The sequence below is a fragment of the Oryx dammah genome, unplaced genomic scaffold (genome assembly GCF_014754425.2).
Source record: "Oryx dammah isolate SB20612 unplaced genomic scaffold, SCBI_Odam_1.1 HiC_scaffold_3, whole genome shotgun sequence".
NCBI classification, from domain to species: Eukaryota; Metazoa; Chordata; class Mammalia; order Artiodactyla; family Bovidae; genus Oryx; species Oryx dammah.
In genome coordinates, this window is record NW_024070187.1 from 100,898,088 (window position 1) to 100,918,931 (window position 20,844).

The window sequence follows — 20,844 nt, forward strand, 5'->3', positions numbered from 1 at the left end:
TTAGAAACACAAGCACAGAGACACGTTCATTGTGGTGGGGGCAGGGAGGGCGTCAGGGCGAGAGCAGTACTTGGTCCCTTTTTCCCTTTCTGTAGTGAGTTGCCTCTTTTGTTTTTGGTTCTACTTAGAATTTGTGGATTTTTTTTCCCCTATAGTTTTCTTTTGTCGTTTTGTTGGTGGGAGGAGGTGGAGTGGCAGAGTGGTGTAGGGGATTTTCCAACAAACGTGACAAGTGGTATTTCTACCATATAAACTTCAACTATTCAATCCCCTGTGTCAGTCACCAAAAATCTGGGAATGAATTGTGATCACTGGCCATGTTGATTAGTTCTTATTTATGAGGAGTTGACAAGCACCATCTACCACGTCTCTTAAGGTGGCTGTAAATTTCCCACTGTCCCAGTGAAAGACATTATATTCTGTTCCTTGGTGTGCTGGATAGCAACAGGTACTGTGATGGGTTGAGAAGTTTCCTTTATTTCTCTGCCCAAGAGGACAGGCAGGAAACTTAGAGCCCCCTGGGAGCCAAGATATTATTACTCTGTCGGCCTGAAAAGACAAGGGCGTAAGACCACTGAGGCTGGCCATGCTGCGCTGGTCAGACCAGGCAGTGGCCGACCTAAGCAAGGTAACTTGCTTTGCTCAAAAGTAGATGTTGAAGCGATGCTTAATACAGGCAGTATTAACTTTTGTTAATTAACTTTTGTTTAATGACAGAAGGCAGGATCCGCCTTTTGTTCAGGCCATCAACATGTATTGTTAAGACGGCACACCCCCTCCTCAGATATGAAGTGTACACTTTATGTTGGTGTGTGTGTGTGTACACGTGTGTCCCAAATCATGTGTGTGTGTTTTTCTTCTGAATGTGATCATGTTTTGGATGATACCTGAGCAGGGTTGCCTTTTCTTTTTTTAATTTATTACCATTATATATTATATTATATATTTTTTGCTTTCTTGTAACATTAGAGGAAAGTCAAATCTTGGTATTATTAAAATTGTTTAAAAAAGAATAAATCGTCCAGTCGATCAATGAAGATCACTGGTCTATCTCTAAAATAATATGAACTTTTCTTTAATTATTGTGTAATAAGGTGCCAGCTATCTAGTCCACACAGTGATTTTGTACGTAGGATAGGGAAGCAGTGATGTGCCCAATGGGAAGTTGTGCAACACAGAGAAAAGGAGGACTCTATGTGTTTTATCTACTTCGGCAATGGAACTGCGACATGGGGATTTTGTGAATAAAATTTAGCTGCCTTGTATAGTCCTTTGAAAGAGACATAAGTGATCTGTGAGAATTATAGTTGTGTTTTTTTTTTTTTTTTAGAAAAAAAATTTGCAAAAGATCTTTCCAAAGATAATGTGCCACAGATCTTTTGTTTATTGTTCTCTGTAATGAGGATTCATTACTGTTTAAAAAAAAAACATGTAATTGACTTGTTCGTCTTCAGATTCTTTACTTTTCATTAGATGATCGAGCTGTAAAAAAAAAATTAATAAAAATTTAGAGAAATCATTGGCGTGGAATGCGTGCTTTCACTTTGCCTGTAATTATAAAGGAATTCCTAAAATTGCTGTAGGTAGTTACCACTCACAGCCCAGGAGAGCCTCATGTGGAATAACTTGCCCTTATTCACAATATGTTTTGTTGAAATGGGAAAGGGGCAGGGAGAGGGCAGCGAATCCTTCTGTTCAGTTTAGTTTCAAGATCTCATTCACAAACGAGCCGATACCACCAGTATTAGGCCGCTTATCCTAACGTCAACTGCCCGGTGCAAGTGACCAAACTGGCCTCTTTACAGTTTGCAGGCTGTGGGTGGACATGTTTGTAGAATGTTGATGTTGGAAAGACTCTTAAGGCTATCTGGTTTCTTTTCCCCGTGCCACTCCAAAAGGAATACTCCTCTACATGCTAAAATACGACTGCTAATTCAAATCCTGGCTCTCCGGTCTGCTGTGTGACCATGGGCAAGCTAGTTAACCTGTCTGGGCTTTTCTCATCAACGTAAACCAATTTGCTATCTACTTAGCAAGGGAGGAGCACATTAGATGGTGTACTGAGTGCTTAGACTAGTGCTTCTGCCTTAAACACGCAGACTGGTGGCTTTTCTAAACGTCCTCCTTCCCCTCACTGTACCACAGTGTTCCCACAGGTGACTGAACGCCGATAAAGACCTTGCTACCCACCTCTCCTACTTTGATATTTTGTTCTTCCTTACGTTAGGCTGACCTCTACTTTTATCAGTCCTCGTGAAAAAACAGGGACCTACCTACCCTTGGCAAGCTTACAGTAGAGTTGACAGCCAGCAATGACGGTGGTAAGTGTGCAGTGGCAAGTGGGGGGAAAGGGGGTGATGTAGCCCCGATTAAGAGAAGCTCAGACAAGAGCTAGAACTAGGCCTTAAAAGATGGGTCTGAATTTTCACAAAACCTTGCCACGTCATAGCTTGTCTATTACGAATTTTCCGTAGTTGTTCATTGTATGTTCGTAACCAGTTTATTTAATACCAACTACCCTGCTAAACACTGAGATTATCTCTAATTTGGAGTTAGTATAAAGGATGCTTCCACAGCCATCCCTGAAGCAAGCTAGTTGGGCAGATTCAACAGTACTTCCCCATATTTTAGGTAAAATGGGTGCATGTATCTTATATCTCACCCCTAAAAAACATCAGCGTGCATCTCCCAATGTCCTACATCTTGGATTTGTTTTTCCCCACGTGTCCTCCTATTAATGTTGCTAACTTCAAGTCTGTGGTGAGGATACAATAGCCAAAACTCATAAATATGGGCTTTTCTCTGTACCAACCATGTTTCACTTAAGAGGTTTTAGCATACATTGATAATCTGGTCCTTTACTGACCATGGCTATTATGTTTGGAAAACATGAAAAGGAAAAAGTGACCCAATTTGATCGGTGGGGAATCTGATATCTTCATTTACATTTTCATTCTTATGGTGCTGAGTATGTTTTTCGTTACAAATGAAGTTGCCATTTGTAGTGCAGAGGTTATGGGACCAATACTCTAGACCCAGTTCAAGAGCCTAGCTGGATAGATACAGGGTAAGTTTTAAGTCATGTAATGAGTTCACCACTAGGAAGGGTTTCATTAATGAAGGAAGAGGATGCTGAGCAGTTTAAAAAGAAAAAGAACAAATTGTTCCTCCAGGATATTCATCTTTTTCCTTTTATTATATATATTCAGGATGTTAACCTCTTACTATGTTGTTAATACTTCTCTCCAATTATCTTTTGCTTTGCAGTTTTTATTATAGCTTTTAAATAGTGAACTATTTTTTTTTACTTTACAATACTGTATTGGTTTTGCCATACATTGACATGAATCCACCACAGGTGTACATGAGTTCCCAACCCTGAACCCCCCCACCCATCACCCTCCCCGTATCATCTCTCTGGGTCATCCCAGTGCACCAGCCCCAAGCATCCTGTATCGAACCTAGACTAGCGATTCGTTTCTTACATGGTAGTATACATGTTTCAATGCCATTCTCCCAAATCATCCCACCGTCTCCCTCACAGTCCATTTTTAAACAAAGTTTGTTGAGTGTTAAGTAGGCCAGCTTCTACCGTCTTTGCAGTTTCTGCTTTTGGTATTTCAAGGTATGTGAGGACAGTTTGCCGGACACTGGAAGATAATTTTACTACTCCTGATCACCGGCAGCAACTTGAAGGTAAGATACAAACTCCTCTGTGTGTCTTTTTGTCTTTTCATGTATTTAGGCACTTTTGGAGCCTCTTATTTAAATGAATATTTGTTCACTATTTGCCATGGTTGTCGGGAATGTGAATTCTCACAGTCCAGGCTGCTTTAAATTAGGACCCCTAAGTGGTGTTCAAAACTCTTCAATCCATTTTAAACAGCTCTGAAGGCCAGCGGGTCTTTACCCAAATATAATTGGAGGTTTATCTGCTGTTCCGGTTGTGATTAGATAACTGTACCCATCTAGCGGGTTTTGTCTTAGGCTCCTTTCAGTGTTTGTGGTTTCTGCACAGACCATGCTCAGCTGAAAGCCAAAGCTCTAGCGAGACATCTAGGCTCTGATAATAAAGACCTGTGCCCTTTGGATAGACTGGAGGGCGGGCCTTGAAATACTTCGTAAACACAGTTCTATTATAGCTTGAAAAGACCATGTGCCTGCTTCAAATAAGTGCTTTATATCACCCTTCTCTACTACGGGGGCCCAGCCCCAACATCTCTAGGGAGACAGAAACAATTACGGTTTCCATCTCTCCACTGCTAAATATTCCTGTAAATTATCACCTGTGCCCCCCCCACGCACATACATTTCTACATATGTACACACTGCTATTGGAAAACCAATTGTACTCAGTTGCATGGGCTTTAGGAAAACGTCTTTAGTTAACTATTCAACTCCCTGCTTCCTCATCTTTGTTCTGTAGTCTCTGAAGAGTCCTCCTCCTGCAGGTAGGACTTGGTACACAAGGTCACAACTGAGGACTTACAAGCATCTCAAGGGAATAAGTGACTGGGAAGAGTGGTTTTGCAGCTCTCCGAAGCCTACATAAGTATCATTTTGGAATTTTTAAATGTATTTTTGGCTGTGCTGGGTTTTTGTTGCCGTGTGAGGTCTTTTCTGTAGTTGTGGAGACCAGGGGCTCCTCTCTGTGTACGCAGGCGTCTCACTGCAGTGGCTTCTCTCGTTGCAGAGCACGGGCTCTAGGCGCGAAGGCTGCCGTAGCTGTGGCTCTTCAGAACAGCCTCAGTAGTTGCGGTGCACAGGCTTAAGTTCCTTCCCGCATGTGGGATCTTCCCAGACCAGGGATCGAATCCATGTCCCCTGCGTTGGCGGGCAGATTCTTTACCACTGAGCCACCACGGAAGCCCCATTTTGTAAGTTTTTAAAAGATTGTTTTCAATCTGATTTACAAATAGTCAGATGACACAGAAGCACATAGAGCAAAAACGTTTTAAGAGCAAGTCAACTTTATCCCTTCCTCCCCAGAGTACACCACCATCAAGTCTGATGCATCAAGTCTGATGCATCTCCTCCCAGGACCTTTGGGCACTTAAAACATTATTTTTAAACACAAATTTAGATGAATTATATTCAGACTTTCCCCCACTTTATGTCTTCTATGTTAACCATTTTGTGTGTAGAATATTGTGCAAGTAAAGGTAAATCATTTACTTAAACATTATCCCTTTATGCATGCAAGCCACCCCAGTGTGTTCGTCATTCAGTCATGACTCTTTGTGATCCCATGGATGGTAACCCACCAGGCTCCTCTGTCCATGGAATTCTCCAGGCAAGAATGCTGGTGTGGGTAGCCATTCCCTTCTCCGGGGGATATTCTCCAGGGATCAAACCCGGGTCTCCCACATTGCAGGCAGACACTTTACCATCTGAGCCACCGGGGAAGCACTTACAAGTGTTACTACAGGATAAATTTCTGGAAGGGGTAATGTCTGGGTCAAAAGACCAATTAAAGAATTTGTTACCAAACCACTTCTCCCCAAAAGCTCTTATTCCAACTGTGGATGAGCTTATGTTCTTGCCCGCTTCGATTGCAAAGTAAAAGTCTTTACTACCTCAATTTGCGTTCTGGGAATACATTGTGCCACAAACTTATTTGGCCACTTGGTGTTTGATTTTGTGGAGTGTGTAGTCCTATATTTACTTCATTTCTGTGAGATTATCTTTTCCTTCTCATTTGTAAATTAAGAAACTTGGACTAGGTTTTTGATTACATGACTCTTCCCAAGTCTGTCCTGTTGCCTGTACCTCCGGAGACATCATGGGCCACTTACAGCATTTCCCATCGTTTCTAACGCTGAAGGCCAGGGCCAATGCCTGAGTGAGGGAGACTCCATTCACATCACTGACATGGGTCCTTAGGGTTTCAAGTTCCATTCATCTTTAAAACTTACTTGGTCCAAGCAAATGCCATTCATCCTGGATGGAACTGGAAGCTGTAAAGTACTGGCAAAGTTGTGAAGCCCACTGGAGGTACAGGATGAATTTCACCAGAGGTTTCTCTGTGGCCCACATGGACCCAGTCTAAGATTTCCCTGTGATGCATCACTCCCGTGCCTTAGTTGACTAGTCCTGTTTTCTTTCCTTCCCTCACTGGGTCTTCTTTGCTGCACACGCTTTGCCTAGTTGTGGCGAGTGGGATATACTCTCCAGCTGTATGTAGACTTCTCACTGTGGTGGCTTCTCAAGCATTGGCTCGAGGTGAGCGGCTTCAGAAGTTGCAGAGGTGGCCCACGGGCTTAGTTGCTCCTCAGCATGTGGGATCTTCCCGGGATGTTCCTGGACCAGGGATTGAGCCTGTGTCTTGTTGCAATGGAAGTGTGGCATCTTAGCCACTGGGCCACCAGGGAAGTCGCTCTTTTGATTTTAAATAAAGGTGAAAGACAAGGGAAGACTGTAATCTTTCATCCCTGTGAGATTTTTCTCCCACCCATTCAGAATGCACATTGGCATAAAGCATACATCCTTCTGAACTGCATGTCTCTTCATGCAGATGACAGGTAACCAAATCGGGTATTTTTCCATTCAAACATCTATTGTCCTGGCCCTCGGTGGTACTCACTAACCTAGATGCTATTTTAAAGCCAACCACTGTGGCTACACTGATCAGATTATTTCAAGCTGGAGAGCATGGCATAAGCCAGCTTATCTGTTGGGCAGAGGACAACACACCTCTTATGCCTGTGTATTGGTCCTGAATTCCCTACAGCAAAGCAGAGCCACCTAGCCTTTTTTCTTCTCATTCACTACATCCATGATACCTTCCCATCCCTTTTGCACAGCAGACCTGGACAGTGAAATATGGTCAGGATGTGTTAACCTTGTGTGCTGTGTACTTTCCACAGTCATTTTTGTTTTTTGGCTGCGTTGGGTCTTCGTTGCTGCCCCCAGGCTTTCTCTGGTTACACAGCGAGAGGGGGCTTCTCACTAGTTGCAATGAGCAGGCTTCTCATTACAGTGGCTTCTCTCGTCACAGGCTCTAGGACGTGTGGGCTCAGTGGCTGTGGTGCACAGGCAGAGCTGCTCTGTGGGATATTCCAGGATCAAACCCGTATCCCCTGGGTTGGGAGGTGGATTCTTTACCACTAGTCCAGCAGAGAGGCCCCGTGGTGTGTAAATAGTCATTTCATTATCATGCTTTACAGATGATGAGATTTAGGCTCATCTCTCCATGGTCAAACAGCTAGTAATAGATGAAACTCAGGTTATGATACGGATCTTGATTGAAGTTAGAAACTTTGCTTAGAAGGAACTAAAGGAAATGACTTTTAAAATGTTATCCACAACCAGTATCCTAACACTGTTAACATTTAACTATTTTTGAATTTTGCTAGAGACAATCAGAGAAACTGGATTGTGCACAGGAATTAGGTTTTATAAAGCAGGAAGTCCTGAGAATCTTGCCGTCATAGAAACTTAAGGAGCGCAACAGGAGGGACCTTGTCCGATGTTGCTGTATGTGTTGTCCTGTGGATTTTCACCATTTACCAGAACTAGTCAAGACAGCAGTATACCTCCAGTGACTGTTGAGATCGACAGGTTTTCTTCTTAATAAAGAGAAATAGGGACTGGTACTCCAGTGGTTAGGACTCTGCCCTTTCACGGCCAGGGAACTAAGATCTCATAAGTTAAGTGGCACAGCCAAATTTAAAAAAATAATAATAAAAGTAAAATTTGATGTGATAAACCCTTAAAGAAATTAGCTTAAGATTTTTAAAGTCATGAACAATGTAAAGTAACCTATAAAGGTTAAAGTACCAGCAAATATAAAATAGCTATATCAGGCAGCAGCATGAATGCTCCTTGGGTCCTCCCAAGTTTCACAGTAAAGGGACCAAATAAAACTTTAACTCAGAAACTGAAGGCTTTGAGGGCTCTGAGTATCTTGGGCCCCAGCTGGACTCCTCTCACTTTCATCGGTGTCTAGGCAAAACCACTATCATGTTCTGTCTTGTCAAGTTACCTGAATGTTGCATACTATATTTATTTCCTCATCTGTAACAAAAAAAAAGGGGGGTTGAAATAAATGGTATCCTAAAGTCTACATAGTAAAAATATTAATAATCAAACATTTCCCTATTAAACGAGTTAAAAGACCACTGTTCTTCAAGATCATCATCAGGGTGGGGGTGGATAAAGTGGGGTTCTACACACTTGTCACCCTTGATCACAAGTTTATAAAATAGTCTTTAAAATTGTAGAACATACACACAACCCTACTTACTTTATGATAGGTTTTCTGGAAAGACTTAAACAATACTCTTCATATAAATCACCAGACTTGGTTCCAAAGCAAAGGCAGAGGATAAAAACTGTCTTCATAGAATAATAGTATCTCCATAAGTTGTTTTGGCAGTGATGACATCAGATTAATAAAAATTTTCACATATGAATCCTTTGAAAGGTGACCTTCATGACCACATTTTTAAAGTTCTGATGCATGTTTAAAATTGTTTTAATTCTCTAATATCAGTTTCCCTCCTATCCAGTGTGTATCCTGAAGTCAAATAAATTATGTATCACCTACCCTAAATCTTATCCCCCCTTACCCACCCAATTGATAACATAGCTTCATTTACTGTACAGTAGAACTACTGTGCAGTCAAGTGTCACAGGTGGATGGTCTGGTCTCTCCTCTCGCCTCCATTTGCTGAAGCAGTAAATCAGCTGCGGGCCGGCCCATTCATCATGCTTTCTACTGCTTTGTACTCAGGCATGTGTGTGCACGTGTGTGTACCTATACACACAGACACATACATGATCATTTTACAAACATGTCAAGAGAGCAAAATGTATTGTTGGGTAAATGCACTGTGCTAAGGCCTAAGAGGTTAGGGAAATTTCAGATTTCACATATGTACTGGGTTGGCCAAAGAGTTCCTTCTACCCTAATTTCCTGAAGCCACATCTTTACTTCACAAATACATGTTCCTTAATCCAATGGCTGGCCAGGTTCCTTCCTGAGCTCAATTTCTTCACGATCTTTAATGTGCCTAGTGCTCTCATTGCTTGAGAGCCCCAAGAGCCTGGGGCAGCTGAGACCCATTCTCCTCAAGTTTTACAGCTCTCTACAGACATATTTACAAAGTGTTACCTGAAAATACCAGGAACCTCCAGACATTCCATTTGTGTGCAATTCATTAAAAACAATTTACATTCGTTCCATTGGTAAGAATTGTTTATTCCTCTGGCTGTCGTTTGAAAGGATGTGGTAAGTTCGAGTTAACAGAACTGTCTCTGGCCTTTTCCTCCCCATCTTCACAGGCATTAGCCACTCCACAGGTGTAAACCTTTATGCCACAAGATGTTGAGTATGTAAAGTAGATGAGATCAGAAGCACAAAAACTTGGCTCGATTATAATGCACCTCCAGGGATGAAGTAAAAGCCACAGCCAGGTTCTGAAGATTATTAAAAAAGGTAATTAGGAAAACATTTTGGACCTGGGCCCCAAATTGCACTCAGTGAGCTAAACGGTGCAGGCACAACCTGAAATGCATGTTCAAGCTTCTCATTAATGCCCTTTTCCCAAGTGTAATGTGAGGAATGCACCACTAGAGAGCAGCCACTTCCCTGGACCATAAAGAAGGCCGAGTGCACTGATGCTTTTGACTGGGGTGTTGGAGAAGACTCTCGACAGACCCTGGAACTGTGAGATCAAATCAGTCAATCCTAAAGGAAATTAACCCTGAATATTCACAGCAAGGACTGAAGCTCCAGTACTTCAGCCACCTGATGAGAAGAACTGACTCACTGGAGAAGACCCTGATGCTGGGAAAGATTGAAGGCAGGAGGAGAAGGGAGCAACAGAGATGAGATGGCTGGATGGCATCACCAACTCAGTGGACAGGAGTTTGAGCAAACTCCAAGAAAAGTGAAAGACAGGGAAGCCTGGCATGCTGCAGTCCATGGGGTCTCAAAGAGTCGGACACAAATAAGTGACTGAAAAACCAACAACTATTTCCTTTAGGGAAAAAATGCTGTTAAATACACTGGTTTAATCACAATGATACCACTTCACACCCACCAGAAGAATGGCTGTAATCAAAGAGACAAAGTGTTGGAGAGGATGATGAGAAAGCAGAAACTTCCTACTGTACTGACGGGAATATAATATAGTACAGCCCCTGTGGACAACCATAAAAACCAGCAACCCCACTTGTGTAGACTCACCCAAGATACATGAAAACATGTTCACATGGACACTTTTATTAACATTCATGGCAGCATGCTGCGTGATGGCCCCAAACTGGAAACTGATCAACTGGTAAATGGCTGAACAATGTAAGACAGACTGTCCAGTATTAAAACGACAGTACAGGTGAAATGTACCTCAAAACATTATGCTAAGTGAAACAGGTACAAAATGATTTAGAGTTTGATTTCACTTACATGATATACTCAGAAAAGGCAAGTTTATGGACAGAAACCATATTAGTGGTTGCCTTGAGTGAGAGGCAGGAAGGAAAAGAGGGAAGGAGTGAAGACTGACCCCAAGAGGGGCTCGTGAAAATTTGGGGAACATGATGAAAATGAACTAAATCTGGGTTATGGTGATGTTGGCACGTGTGTGATAGTCAATTCAGTTGTGTCCAACTCTTTGAGACACCATGGACTGTAGGCCACCAGACTCCTCTGTCCATGGGGATTCTCCAGGCAAGAATACTGGAGTGGGCTGCCATGCCCTCCTCCAGGGGATCTTCCCGACCCAGGGATCGAATCCACATCTCATTCGTCTCCTGTGTTGGCAGGTAGGTTCTTTACCACTCGTGCCACCTGGGAAGCCCTGATTTGACACAACTCTGTATTTACTAAACCATAGATTGTAAACCTAGTGGGTCGGTTTTTTTATCATATGAATTACAGTTCAATCAATCTGGCTCCTAAGAAAGCACATTGATTCAGTACTGCATTAACATACATAATGAAGAAATGAAGCGAGGAGGAGGAACCTAGAGGACTGTGTTAGAATGTAGTACAAATAGCCACTGTGTCGTTCAGTCCTGAGCTCTGGTCTCCAGACAGGAAAAAAGATAATTGTTTGCAGACGAATAGGGGGAAATCAGGGAATTTATGGTCAAGTAGGAACTTTATTACTTTTGGCCAAAAGCCAAAGCAGAAACTTTTTTTTTTAAACAAAGGAAAGTTGCAAAGTCTCAGGCAGAACACAAATATTTTCTGAATCTACATCAATATTTTGAAGGGATTTAGCACACTGCTGTTAAAAGGTACTGGTGTATATAGTAAAATCACATACTTGAGACATTCAGGGAAGAGAAGCACAGACACAGCTATACCAAGGAAACTTAAAGTTACAGTTTATGAATTTAAAACTCCCCATTTAAATTTGAGAAAAAACTTTAGGCATGACAAATATATGGGACCAAAAAGTTTCTTAAGGTCTACTAAGATACTCAACAGATAAGTTTCACAGAGGGATGTAGTACTATATGGGCTTACCTGGTGGCTCAGTGGTAGAAGAATCCACCTGCAATGCAGGGGACTCGAGTTCAAGCTCTTGGTTCAATCCCTAGGTCAGGAAGATCCTCTGGAGAAGGGAATGGCAACCCACTCCAGTATTCCTGTCTGGGAAATTCCATGGACAGAAGAGCCTGGTGGGCTACTGTCCATGGGGGTCTCAAGAGTTGGAGACAACTTAGCAAGTAAACCACCACCACTGGTAAAATTTCTGACCACTTAATTCTCAACCTTCCAAAAGCATACATCAGCCAGGGCAAGTAGGATTAAAAAAAATTTTAACCCGTGCATAATATACTAATCAAAATAGGTTTTTCAGGAACCCCACAATTTAAGCAGGCATGAGACCTCTGCAATGTTAATAACAACTGAGAGGGTATGTAAGTGTATGAGCAACCAGTACGTGAACCACAAGAGAGCCAAAGGCACTGACTGAGAGTTTTGGAGGTCCAGCCCCAGAGCAGCACTGGACAGTGGAAGGTGCTTTGCCTTCTCTGATACCAACAGGAAAAAAAATCTGAGGCAGGTCTGAAAGGGCTGGGGTTTTCTGGGCCTCATCAACTAACTAGTGAAAGTTCAAAACTAACCAGTGAAAGTTCAAATCGATGATAAAGCCCCTGAAGTTAAGCATTAGTTGCTCAGCTGTGTCCGACTCTTTGCGATCCCATGGACTGTAGCCCACCAGGTTCCTCTGTCCATGGAGTTCTCCAGGCAAAAATACTGGAGTGGGTAGCCATTCCCTTCTCCAGGGGATCTTTGAGATCTAGGAATTGAACCCAAGTCACCTACATTGTCTGAACTACCAGGGAAGCCCCTGAGGGAAGGGTTGATAAAGCCCCTAGGAACAGATTGAATCAAACACACATCTGAAAATACACCACTTAGAAACAAAATTCAGGACTTCTCTGGTGGTCCAGTGGTTTAAGAATCCATCTGCCAAGGCAGGGAACGTGGATCCTGATCAAGGAAGATCCCACATGTCATGGGGCAGCTAAGTTCATGGGCCATAACTACTGAGCCTATGCTCTGGAGCCCATGAGCCGTAACCACTGAGCCCCAGAGCACGCGCTCTGCAACAAGAGAATTCACTGAAATGAGAAGCCTGCGCACAGCAACTAGAGAGCAGCCGCTGCTCAAGGCAACTAAAGCAAGCCCGAGCATGGCAAAGACCCAGTGCAGCCGCAAATAATGAAAATAAAAGTTAAAAAACTATTCCTTTAAATTAACATAGATGTAAATCAGAAAATCTCCACACACACACACACACACCCTTGCTGAAAACTAATCATAATGTGAAATGTCAACATACTTCCCTCCAGTGATAGGTCAATGAACCAAAAGAAAAAAACAGCCATAAACAGACAACTGAGAACACAATCAGCTACAGTGATATAATACAAATACAGAAACTGCATTACTGCAACATAAGGCTTTTCAAGAATTCACAACAATCATGATAGAACCAAAAGAAATTAAGAAAAAAACATTATTTGGAATTTTTAAATATACTTCTAAACTCACAGATCAAAGTAAAACATGGAATGAACATTTATAAAATACTTAGAAGTGAACATTAATGAAAACAGTACAAGTAAAATCAAGTGGGATCCAGCAAATGATATTTTAAAAAGTAAATCTTACTTAAAATGACTTACACATCCTAAATGGTTGTATAACCATTAAGATACTGAATTGATAATTTATTTTTCCTCAAAAAAAAGAAAAAGAGGTCAAGGTGGTTTTATACGTAAGTTCTATTACATGTTGAATAAATGGACTGGTTCAGTGTTAAATAATTCAGAGAATAGAAGAGAAAGAATACTTCATCCTGTGTGGCACTTAGCTCCTGGTTAGACAAACTGACGACTGTAGTAGAATACAAAGTCCCACATATTAACTTACAAGGAAACTGGCCATGTAGGAGAAGTCCCTAAAGAAAGGATGTTACTAAACAGTATGAAGAAAACTGGTCATCACATAATAAAAAATATCCAATAGTAAAAAAAAATAAAATTTCTCTCACACACATACACAAATCAATTCCAGGTGGATTAAAGGCTACATATGAGAAACTTTATTAGAATAAATGATAGATTTCTTAAGACACAAAAAAGAACATGTAAATACATTAAAGTTAGGTTTTCTGTACCAAAATACAGAGTGAAGAGCTAAGCCACAAACCGAGAGAAGATAATGTACAATAAAAATAAATGGAAAAATTAGTATCCTATTATGAAGAACTCTAAGGTAAACAAGGAAAAAATGGAAAAAAGGAGCATTTCACAGAAGAAACCAGTCGACTAATAATCATGGAAACATGTTCAACTCAACAATCAAGAAAATGCAAACTAAAGCCATAATAAAATATCATCTTACACTTAACAGATTGGCAAATGAATCATGTCTTACAACAGCAAGTAAATAATAAATCATTTTCCAAAATGGTTGTGTAAACTGGCACAACCATTTTGGAAAATAATTTCACTATTTTATAAAGCTGATCAAGCAAACTCTACTTCTGGATATGTCCTTTAGAAAAAACCTACACATGCATGCATACCAAGAAACTGTTCAAATGTTCACTTTAGCACTGCGAAGCAAAAATAGGGAAAAGACCCAACAAATTTTAAAAGCGAACCTGCTGAATGAAAAGATCAAACTACTAAGACTACATAATGATACTATTCTTTATAAAACTCACCAACATAAGAGTACACAACATGTAGCTTTCATATTTGTATGAAAACAAAAAAGAGGAAAGAAATCAATGACTCAGGATAGTACTTACCTCTAGCAAGAACAGCTGGCTGGGGATTGGAATTGAGAAGAAACAAAAGGGAGAGTCAGGACTACCAGGAATGTTATTAATAATTAGGGACTGAATGCACAGGTGTTTCATTACTATGCTTAAAAACTAACATGTCACACATATTACACTTATGTATCAAATATTAAATATAGAAATACAGTCATCAGTGGTCACCAGAGGCAGTGTAAGGGGTGGGAGAAATAGGTAAAGGGGGTCAAAAGGTATCAATACAAATTCCAGATATAAAAAAATAAGTCCTGGGGATGTAACGTATGGCATTGTGACTATAGTTAATAGTGCTGTGTGGCATATCTGAAAGGAGCTGAGAGAATAGATCTGAAAACTTCTCATTTCAAGGAAAAAAACTATGATGATGGATTCTTGTGGTGACCATTTCACAATGTATATGTATACTGAATCATTATGTTGTACACATAAAACTTATACCAGTATTTCAATATAATAAATGGAAATAAGTGACCAAAAAAATGAGAAGTAGTGACCAGAAATACTTTTATACTGCTAAGCAGCAGCTATGAAAAAGAAAATCCTTCCTTAAATATACATACTTTTAGGTGGAACAGTAGAATTTTTCAGTCAGAGGAATATTGGTTAACCAGTGACTAGTTGTAAATCTTGGACAAGTTACTTCCTGTATCTGAGTAACTCTCAATTACAAAATTACTGTAAAGATTAAAATGTTATTATAAAGTGACTGATGCAGGCATTAAACAAACTATAGTTATTAATAAACAAATTTCAGTTGTCAGTATGCCCCATGATTACTACCCAAATTTAAGAAATCCCTTATATAGTTCAAGTAGGCTGAATTTAGCCTCAACCAATAAAATAATGGAAGAATGACCTGTTAAAACAAAAACCACCAGAATTTTTGCACTACAATAGAATTCCCAGAGTTCCCTTCAAAGAAACTATCCTACTGTTTTCATACCCATGACACATTTATTTTGCAACCAGGTTATCTTGTACTTCTTCATCTCCCCACCTATTCTCTCTCCTTTCCCCATCCACCTCCTCTGGCAAACACGTTTGTTCTTGTATGACTATGATGAGACTAATTCTCTTGGGTGACTTACAAATGGATCTTCAGGTGGTTTCCAAGGAAGAGTTTCAGAAAAGTTTCAGAAAAGGCAGAAAACAAAGTTAAAGATTCACGAGGTTACTAATTGGAAGGACAACATCTTAATGCATAAACAATCTTATTTCTAAATAGTATAAGTCTACAACTGCTGAAGAAACAATTGCTCAGTCAGTTGCCTTTAACCTCTTTAAGGGTTAACAAAAATCTTCGTATTTTCTGTGAAACATAAAGATCCTTTCTTTGGAGAAAAAAATATTTCAGCCAACGTACTACATCAATTTTGTATTTGAAGGATGGAGAATAAACAGTTACATCGTTTTGAAAAGATTCCATGAAAGCAATCAAACAAAGAAAAGCAAAGTTACATACACTATACAGAAAGAATAATAGATACATAATACCCATATTCCTATTCATAATAGATACATGCAATATATTTTGAATCAATAAATAGCACTGATGTGAATCCAACTTTCTGATCTCTGTACTTGGTAGTATATGAGAGTTTTACCATTTTGATTTGCTGGAATACTACTACACAAATTTATATATGGTTTTCAGAAAATATTATAGAGAAGTTCTTTTGCTACTTGTCACTCTACATAAAGCACTTTAATCTTTTCATACCATTGTCAGGTCCTTTAAGGCTATACTTCTGATAGCCCGCACATAATGTAACAGTTAGACACGTGTTGTTTATTTCACATTACTTCCCTTAGCAGTAGTTCATATTTTATGGGTAGCAAGAGTAGCAACTTAGTAATGTTAGATGACTCCTGTATTGGTAAAACTAGTAATGGAAACATAACACCTTCATGCTCCCAAATGCTATACTCATGACAAAGGCAGAAATAAAAGAAAAAAAAAAATTTAAATAACCTTAGAAAGAATAAAAGATCCACTCCCCCTCAAAATAAATATAACATTAGGCAACCATACCTAGACAAGCATTATAATACAGGAAGTCCATTAGACCTGGGAAAGAGCTGAAGCCAGGTTTTGAGCCTTATTCTCCATATGCAGCCAGTTATAGCCGGTCCAGTAAGTGCTACAGGGTGAACTGCATTGGAGGTTGACTGAAATACGGTTACAGTTGTACAAGAGAACATCAGTTCAGATCCAGCAATGACTTATGGACTTGCTCACAAGCTGACAGCAAAAATTGCCATAATTTGGGAACATTTAAGTTGGCTTCATGGAAGACCTTTTTCTGCTAGCTGAGTTCTCTTAAATTTTCCTTATCTTGTTTTTTTTGCTTGAATATACACAAAGCACTAGCTTTTGTAATGTGGCTTTTTGCCTCTCTGTAGTGAAAAAGCCTAGGCTGTCATTTAACAAGGCCCATCACAGCTGCTAGGCAGTTAACTTAAGGTTCTGCATTGCCCCAGCTTCCTCATGAACAAGATGACTGACAGCAGTAAACTATACCAAATTCTAAGGCATAATAACTAAAGGAGGATTCAAGAACGTCTGGAAGAGAAGTACCAAACTGCACTGCAAATACAAAATAGAATAATTTAATATTCTTCATAAATATTTATAAAAATATATACATATAATGAATAAGCCACTTTATAATGCTGGTAAAACCACGAAGGGCTGTTAGATCAACAGGTGTATAAATAGCCTGCCTTCAAAGCAATGGAAAGAAATATTTTCAATTAAAATTCAGTAAGTACACTGGAGAGAATTAAATATAAGAGAGAAGAAAACTAGTTTCATCTTCCTTTGCTTCTACAATATCTTTTATTGGTAAAGAAGGATATGAACTAATCAACAGTTCAACCAAAGTCTGTAAAGGGTTTTTGAATTCAATTTCTCATAATAAATAAATCCAGATTCTGTACAGTTAAAAAAACTATGATGGTGGCAAACAGCAAAATAGAAAGATAATAAATCTCAGATTCAGAATGAAATAATTAAATCAAAGAGTGTTAAACATATTTTTGGAGTTGCCTCATTAGGGAGTCATGTAATGGACACTATTCCCATTCAAGGTCTCTCAAATGGGCACTAGAATAATGCTGACTCTAAAGCCTTCTCCTCTAATTATCTCATCTGGTTCCGTTTTTTATTACTATGAAACAAAACCCCTTTCACATAAAAAATAAGTGCAGATTCATTCAGATGGAATCATTCATCTAGATCTTTTGGTGTCCTAACAAGTCAAAACTGAAATGAAGCCTATAATCCTATAGGCTGACACTCAGAAAGATGAAACATTCTTCCTACTTCTGTAAATATCCAAGGAATTGACAAGTCAACACCTAGAAAAAAGCAAGGCATAAATTCATCAGCACCAAGGAGAAATGATCTTCAAATGGAGCAGGTCTGTTAGGAGTCCTGATATCTCTGTGTTGATGAACAGGTTCTAATCTCCCCAGAGGAAAAATCCAATGCCTAAGGTTAATGTCTTTAGGCAAAAGGTAAAGCTCAGCAAGCGACTTCATTCTGCATGTTCATTCATTAACACTTTAAAAAAAAAGTTAATTTCAAGGTTCTGGCACTCCACTCTGTTAAACATTTCTTTTTTTTTTTTTTTGGAGGAAGAGGTTTCAGCTTAGACTGTCTTCTTTGCCTACTTCATTATTTGTTAAAGTGGGAAATATTAACTTTATTACTAGTAATTCTTCGGCTACCATTCCAAAAGTTGCACTCAGTCACATACAACAGTTTACATTTACATGACACTCTAGTAATAGTTAAAACTGCTCAAAGGTGGCCATTACAAAATCCTGCTTGTCTTTCTTGCCTATCAGATATGACTAAACTGTTGGTGACTGGAACTCAAGTCACATACAGTCAACCACATTGCTGGATCCATGACCTACATCTCGGATTTGGCTAGTTAAACAGGCACACACAGCTACGCCTGCTCCAGCTCTGCAGTGAGACACAGATCCAACAAGCTCCCACCTGAAAAGACAGAGAAGAAAGAATGTTATCTTAAATCATGATTCGCTTCACTCATAAGACAAAACAAAACCTCCCTATTAAGAGACTGGTTTTGAAAGACAGTAAGCTATCCCCAAACATTTCTATTAACTACATCTAGCAGCATTTTCCTTTTTATGGATCACAGCCTTGTCATGGCGTAGGGGCTTGTGGGATTCAATGTCTGACAAAACATGGGCCACCGGAGGAGGAAATGGCAATCCACTTCATTATTCCTGCTGCAAGAACCCCATGAACAGATGAAAATGCAAAAAGATATGATACCAGAAGTTTGAGCCCCCCAGGTCAGAGGTGTCCAATATGCTGTTGGGGAAGAGTGGAGGGAAGTATCAGGTTGGTGCAAAAGTAACTGGCTTCTCACTGTGGAACTCTGCTGTTTGATATTGGAATACATTCTTAAATAAATGCTTTATGTTATACATCATTTTAATGTGCATTTCTTGCTTTATGTTTTTTTTTTTGCTATTTATTTTATATTTATTTTAGATTATAGAAATGATGTTAGACAAAATGCCAATTCAAGCGATTTTTTGAGTTCAAAATGGGTTGTAAAGCAGCATACACAACTTGCAACTTCAACAATGCATTTGGCCCAGGAACTGCTAATGAACATACAGTGAGGGTGTTTCAAGCAGTTTTGCAAAGATGATGAGAGCCTTGAAGATGAGGAGCATAGTGGCCGGCCGTCAGAATTTGAATGAACCAATTGAGACCAACAGAACAGTATGAAAAGGAAGAAAGATATGACACTGAAAGACAAACCCACCAAGTCAGCAGGCATCCAATATGCTCCTGGAGAAGAGCAGGGAAATAGCTCCAGAAGGAAGAGGCTGAGCCAAAGTGGAAATGACACCCAGCTGTGGATGAGACTGGCAATGGAAGTAAAGTCTGATGTGGTAAAGAACGATACTGCATAGGAACCTGGAATGTCAGGTCCATGAATCAAAGTAAATTGGAAGTGGTCAAACAGGAGATGGCAAGAGTAAATATCGATATTTTAGCAATCAATGAACTAAAATGGACTGGAACGGGCAAATTTAATTCAGATGACCATTATATCTACTACTGTGGACAAGAATCCCTTAGAAGAAATGGAGTAGCCCTCATAGTCAACAAAACAGTCCAAAATGCAGTACTTGGGTGCAATCTCAAAATGACGGAATGATCTTAGTTTGTTTAGAAGGCAAAACATTCAATCACAGAAATCCACGTCTATGCCCCAACCACTAATGCCAAAGAAGATGAAGTTGAACGGTTCTATGATGACTTACAAGACTTTCTAGAACACCCCAAAAAAGATGTCCTTTTCATTATATAGGACTGGCATGCAAAAGCAGGAAGTCAAGATATACCTGGAGTAACAGGCAAGTTTGGCCTTGGAGTACAAGATGAAGCAGGGCAAAGACTGACAGTTTTGCCAAGAGAACACACTGGTCATGGCAAACACTATCTTCCAACAACACAAGAGATGACTCTACACATGGACATCACCAGATGGTCAATACCAAAATCAGACTGATTAAATTCTTTGCAGCTGAAGATGAAGAAACTCTATACAGTCAGCAAAAACAAGACCAGGAGCAGACTGTGGCTAAGGTCATGAACTCTTTATTGCAAACATCAGACTTAAACTGAAGAAAGTAGGGAAAATCACTAGGCTGTTCAGGTATGACCTAAATCAAATCCCTTATGATTATATAATGAAAGTATTCAAGGGACTAGATCTAGTAGACAGAGTGCTTGAAGAACTGTGGACAGAGGTTTGTAACACTGGATAGGAGGCAGTGACAAAACCATTCCCAAGAAAAAGAAATGCAAAAAGGCAAAATGATTGTCTGAGGCGGCCTTACAGGTAGCTGAGGAAAGAAGAGAAGCAAAAGGCAAAGGAGAAAAGGAAAGATATACCCATCCGACTGCAGAGTTCCAAAGAATAGCAAGGAGAGATAAGAAAGCTTTCCTTCATGAACAATGCAAAGAAATAGAGGAGAACAACAGAATGGGAAAGACTAAGAGATCTGTTAAAGAAAATTAGAGATTCCAAGGGAATATTTCATGCAAAGATGGGCACAATAAAGGACAGAAATGGTATGGACCTAACAGAAGCAGGAGAGAAACTGTACAAAAAAGAAACTGCACAGAAAAACTATACAAAAAAGGTCTTAATGACTCAGATAACCATGATGCTGTGATCACTCAGCTAGAGTCAGATATCCTGGAGTGTGAAGTCAAGTGGGCCTGAGGAAGCATTACTACAAACAAAGCTAGTGGAGGTGATGGCATTCCAGTTGAGCTACTTCAAAACCTAAAAGATGATGCTGTGAAAGTGCTGTACTCAATATGCCAGCAAATTTGGAAAAAACAGCAGTGGCCACAGGACTGGAAAAGGTCAGTTTTCATTCCAATCCCAAAGAAGGGCAATGCCAAAAATTTTCAAACTACTGCACAACTGTGTTCATTTCAATGCTAGCAAACTAATGCTCA

At 39.9% G+C, this 20,844-nt stretch overlaps 1 protein-coding gene and 1 long non-coding RNA gene across 2 annotated transcripts in view; both read right to left on the reverse strand.

The window, feature by feature from the left end:
* Window positions 1-146: 146 nt before the first annotated feature.
* On the reverse strand, window positions 147-11,499 carry LOC120861545. The gene is made up of 2 exons (XR_005720565.1): window positions 9,177-11,499; window positions 147-1,482 (listed from the first exon to the last, which is right to left on the reverse strand). It is a non-coding gene; the product is annotated as an uncharacterized LOC120861545 (long non-coding RNA).
* Window positions 11,500-13,548: 2,049 nt separating this feature from the next.
* KLHL8 (kelch like family member 8) overlaps window positions 13,549-20,844 on the reverse strand; it is a 56,211-nt gene continuing 48,915 nt past the window's right edge. Inside the window, exon 10 of the mRNA XM_040237291.1 lies at window positions 13,549-18,324. Within this exon, the coding sequence (XP_040093225.1) occupies window positions 18,201-18,324 (124 nt within the window). The 3' untranslated portion in view covers window positions 13,549-18,200. The remainder of the gene's footprint in view (window positions 18,325-20,844) is intronic.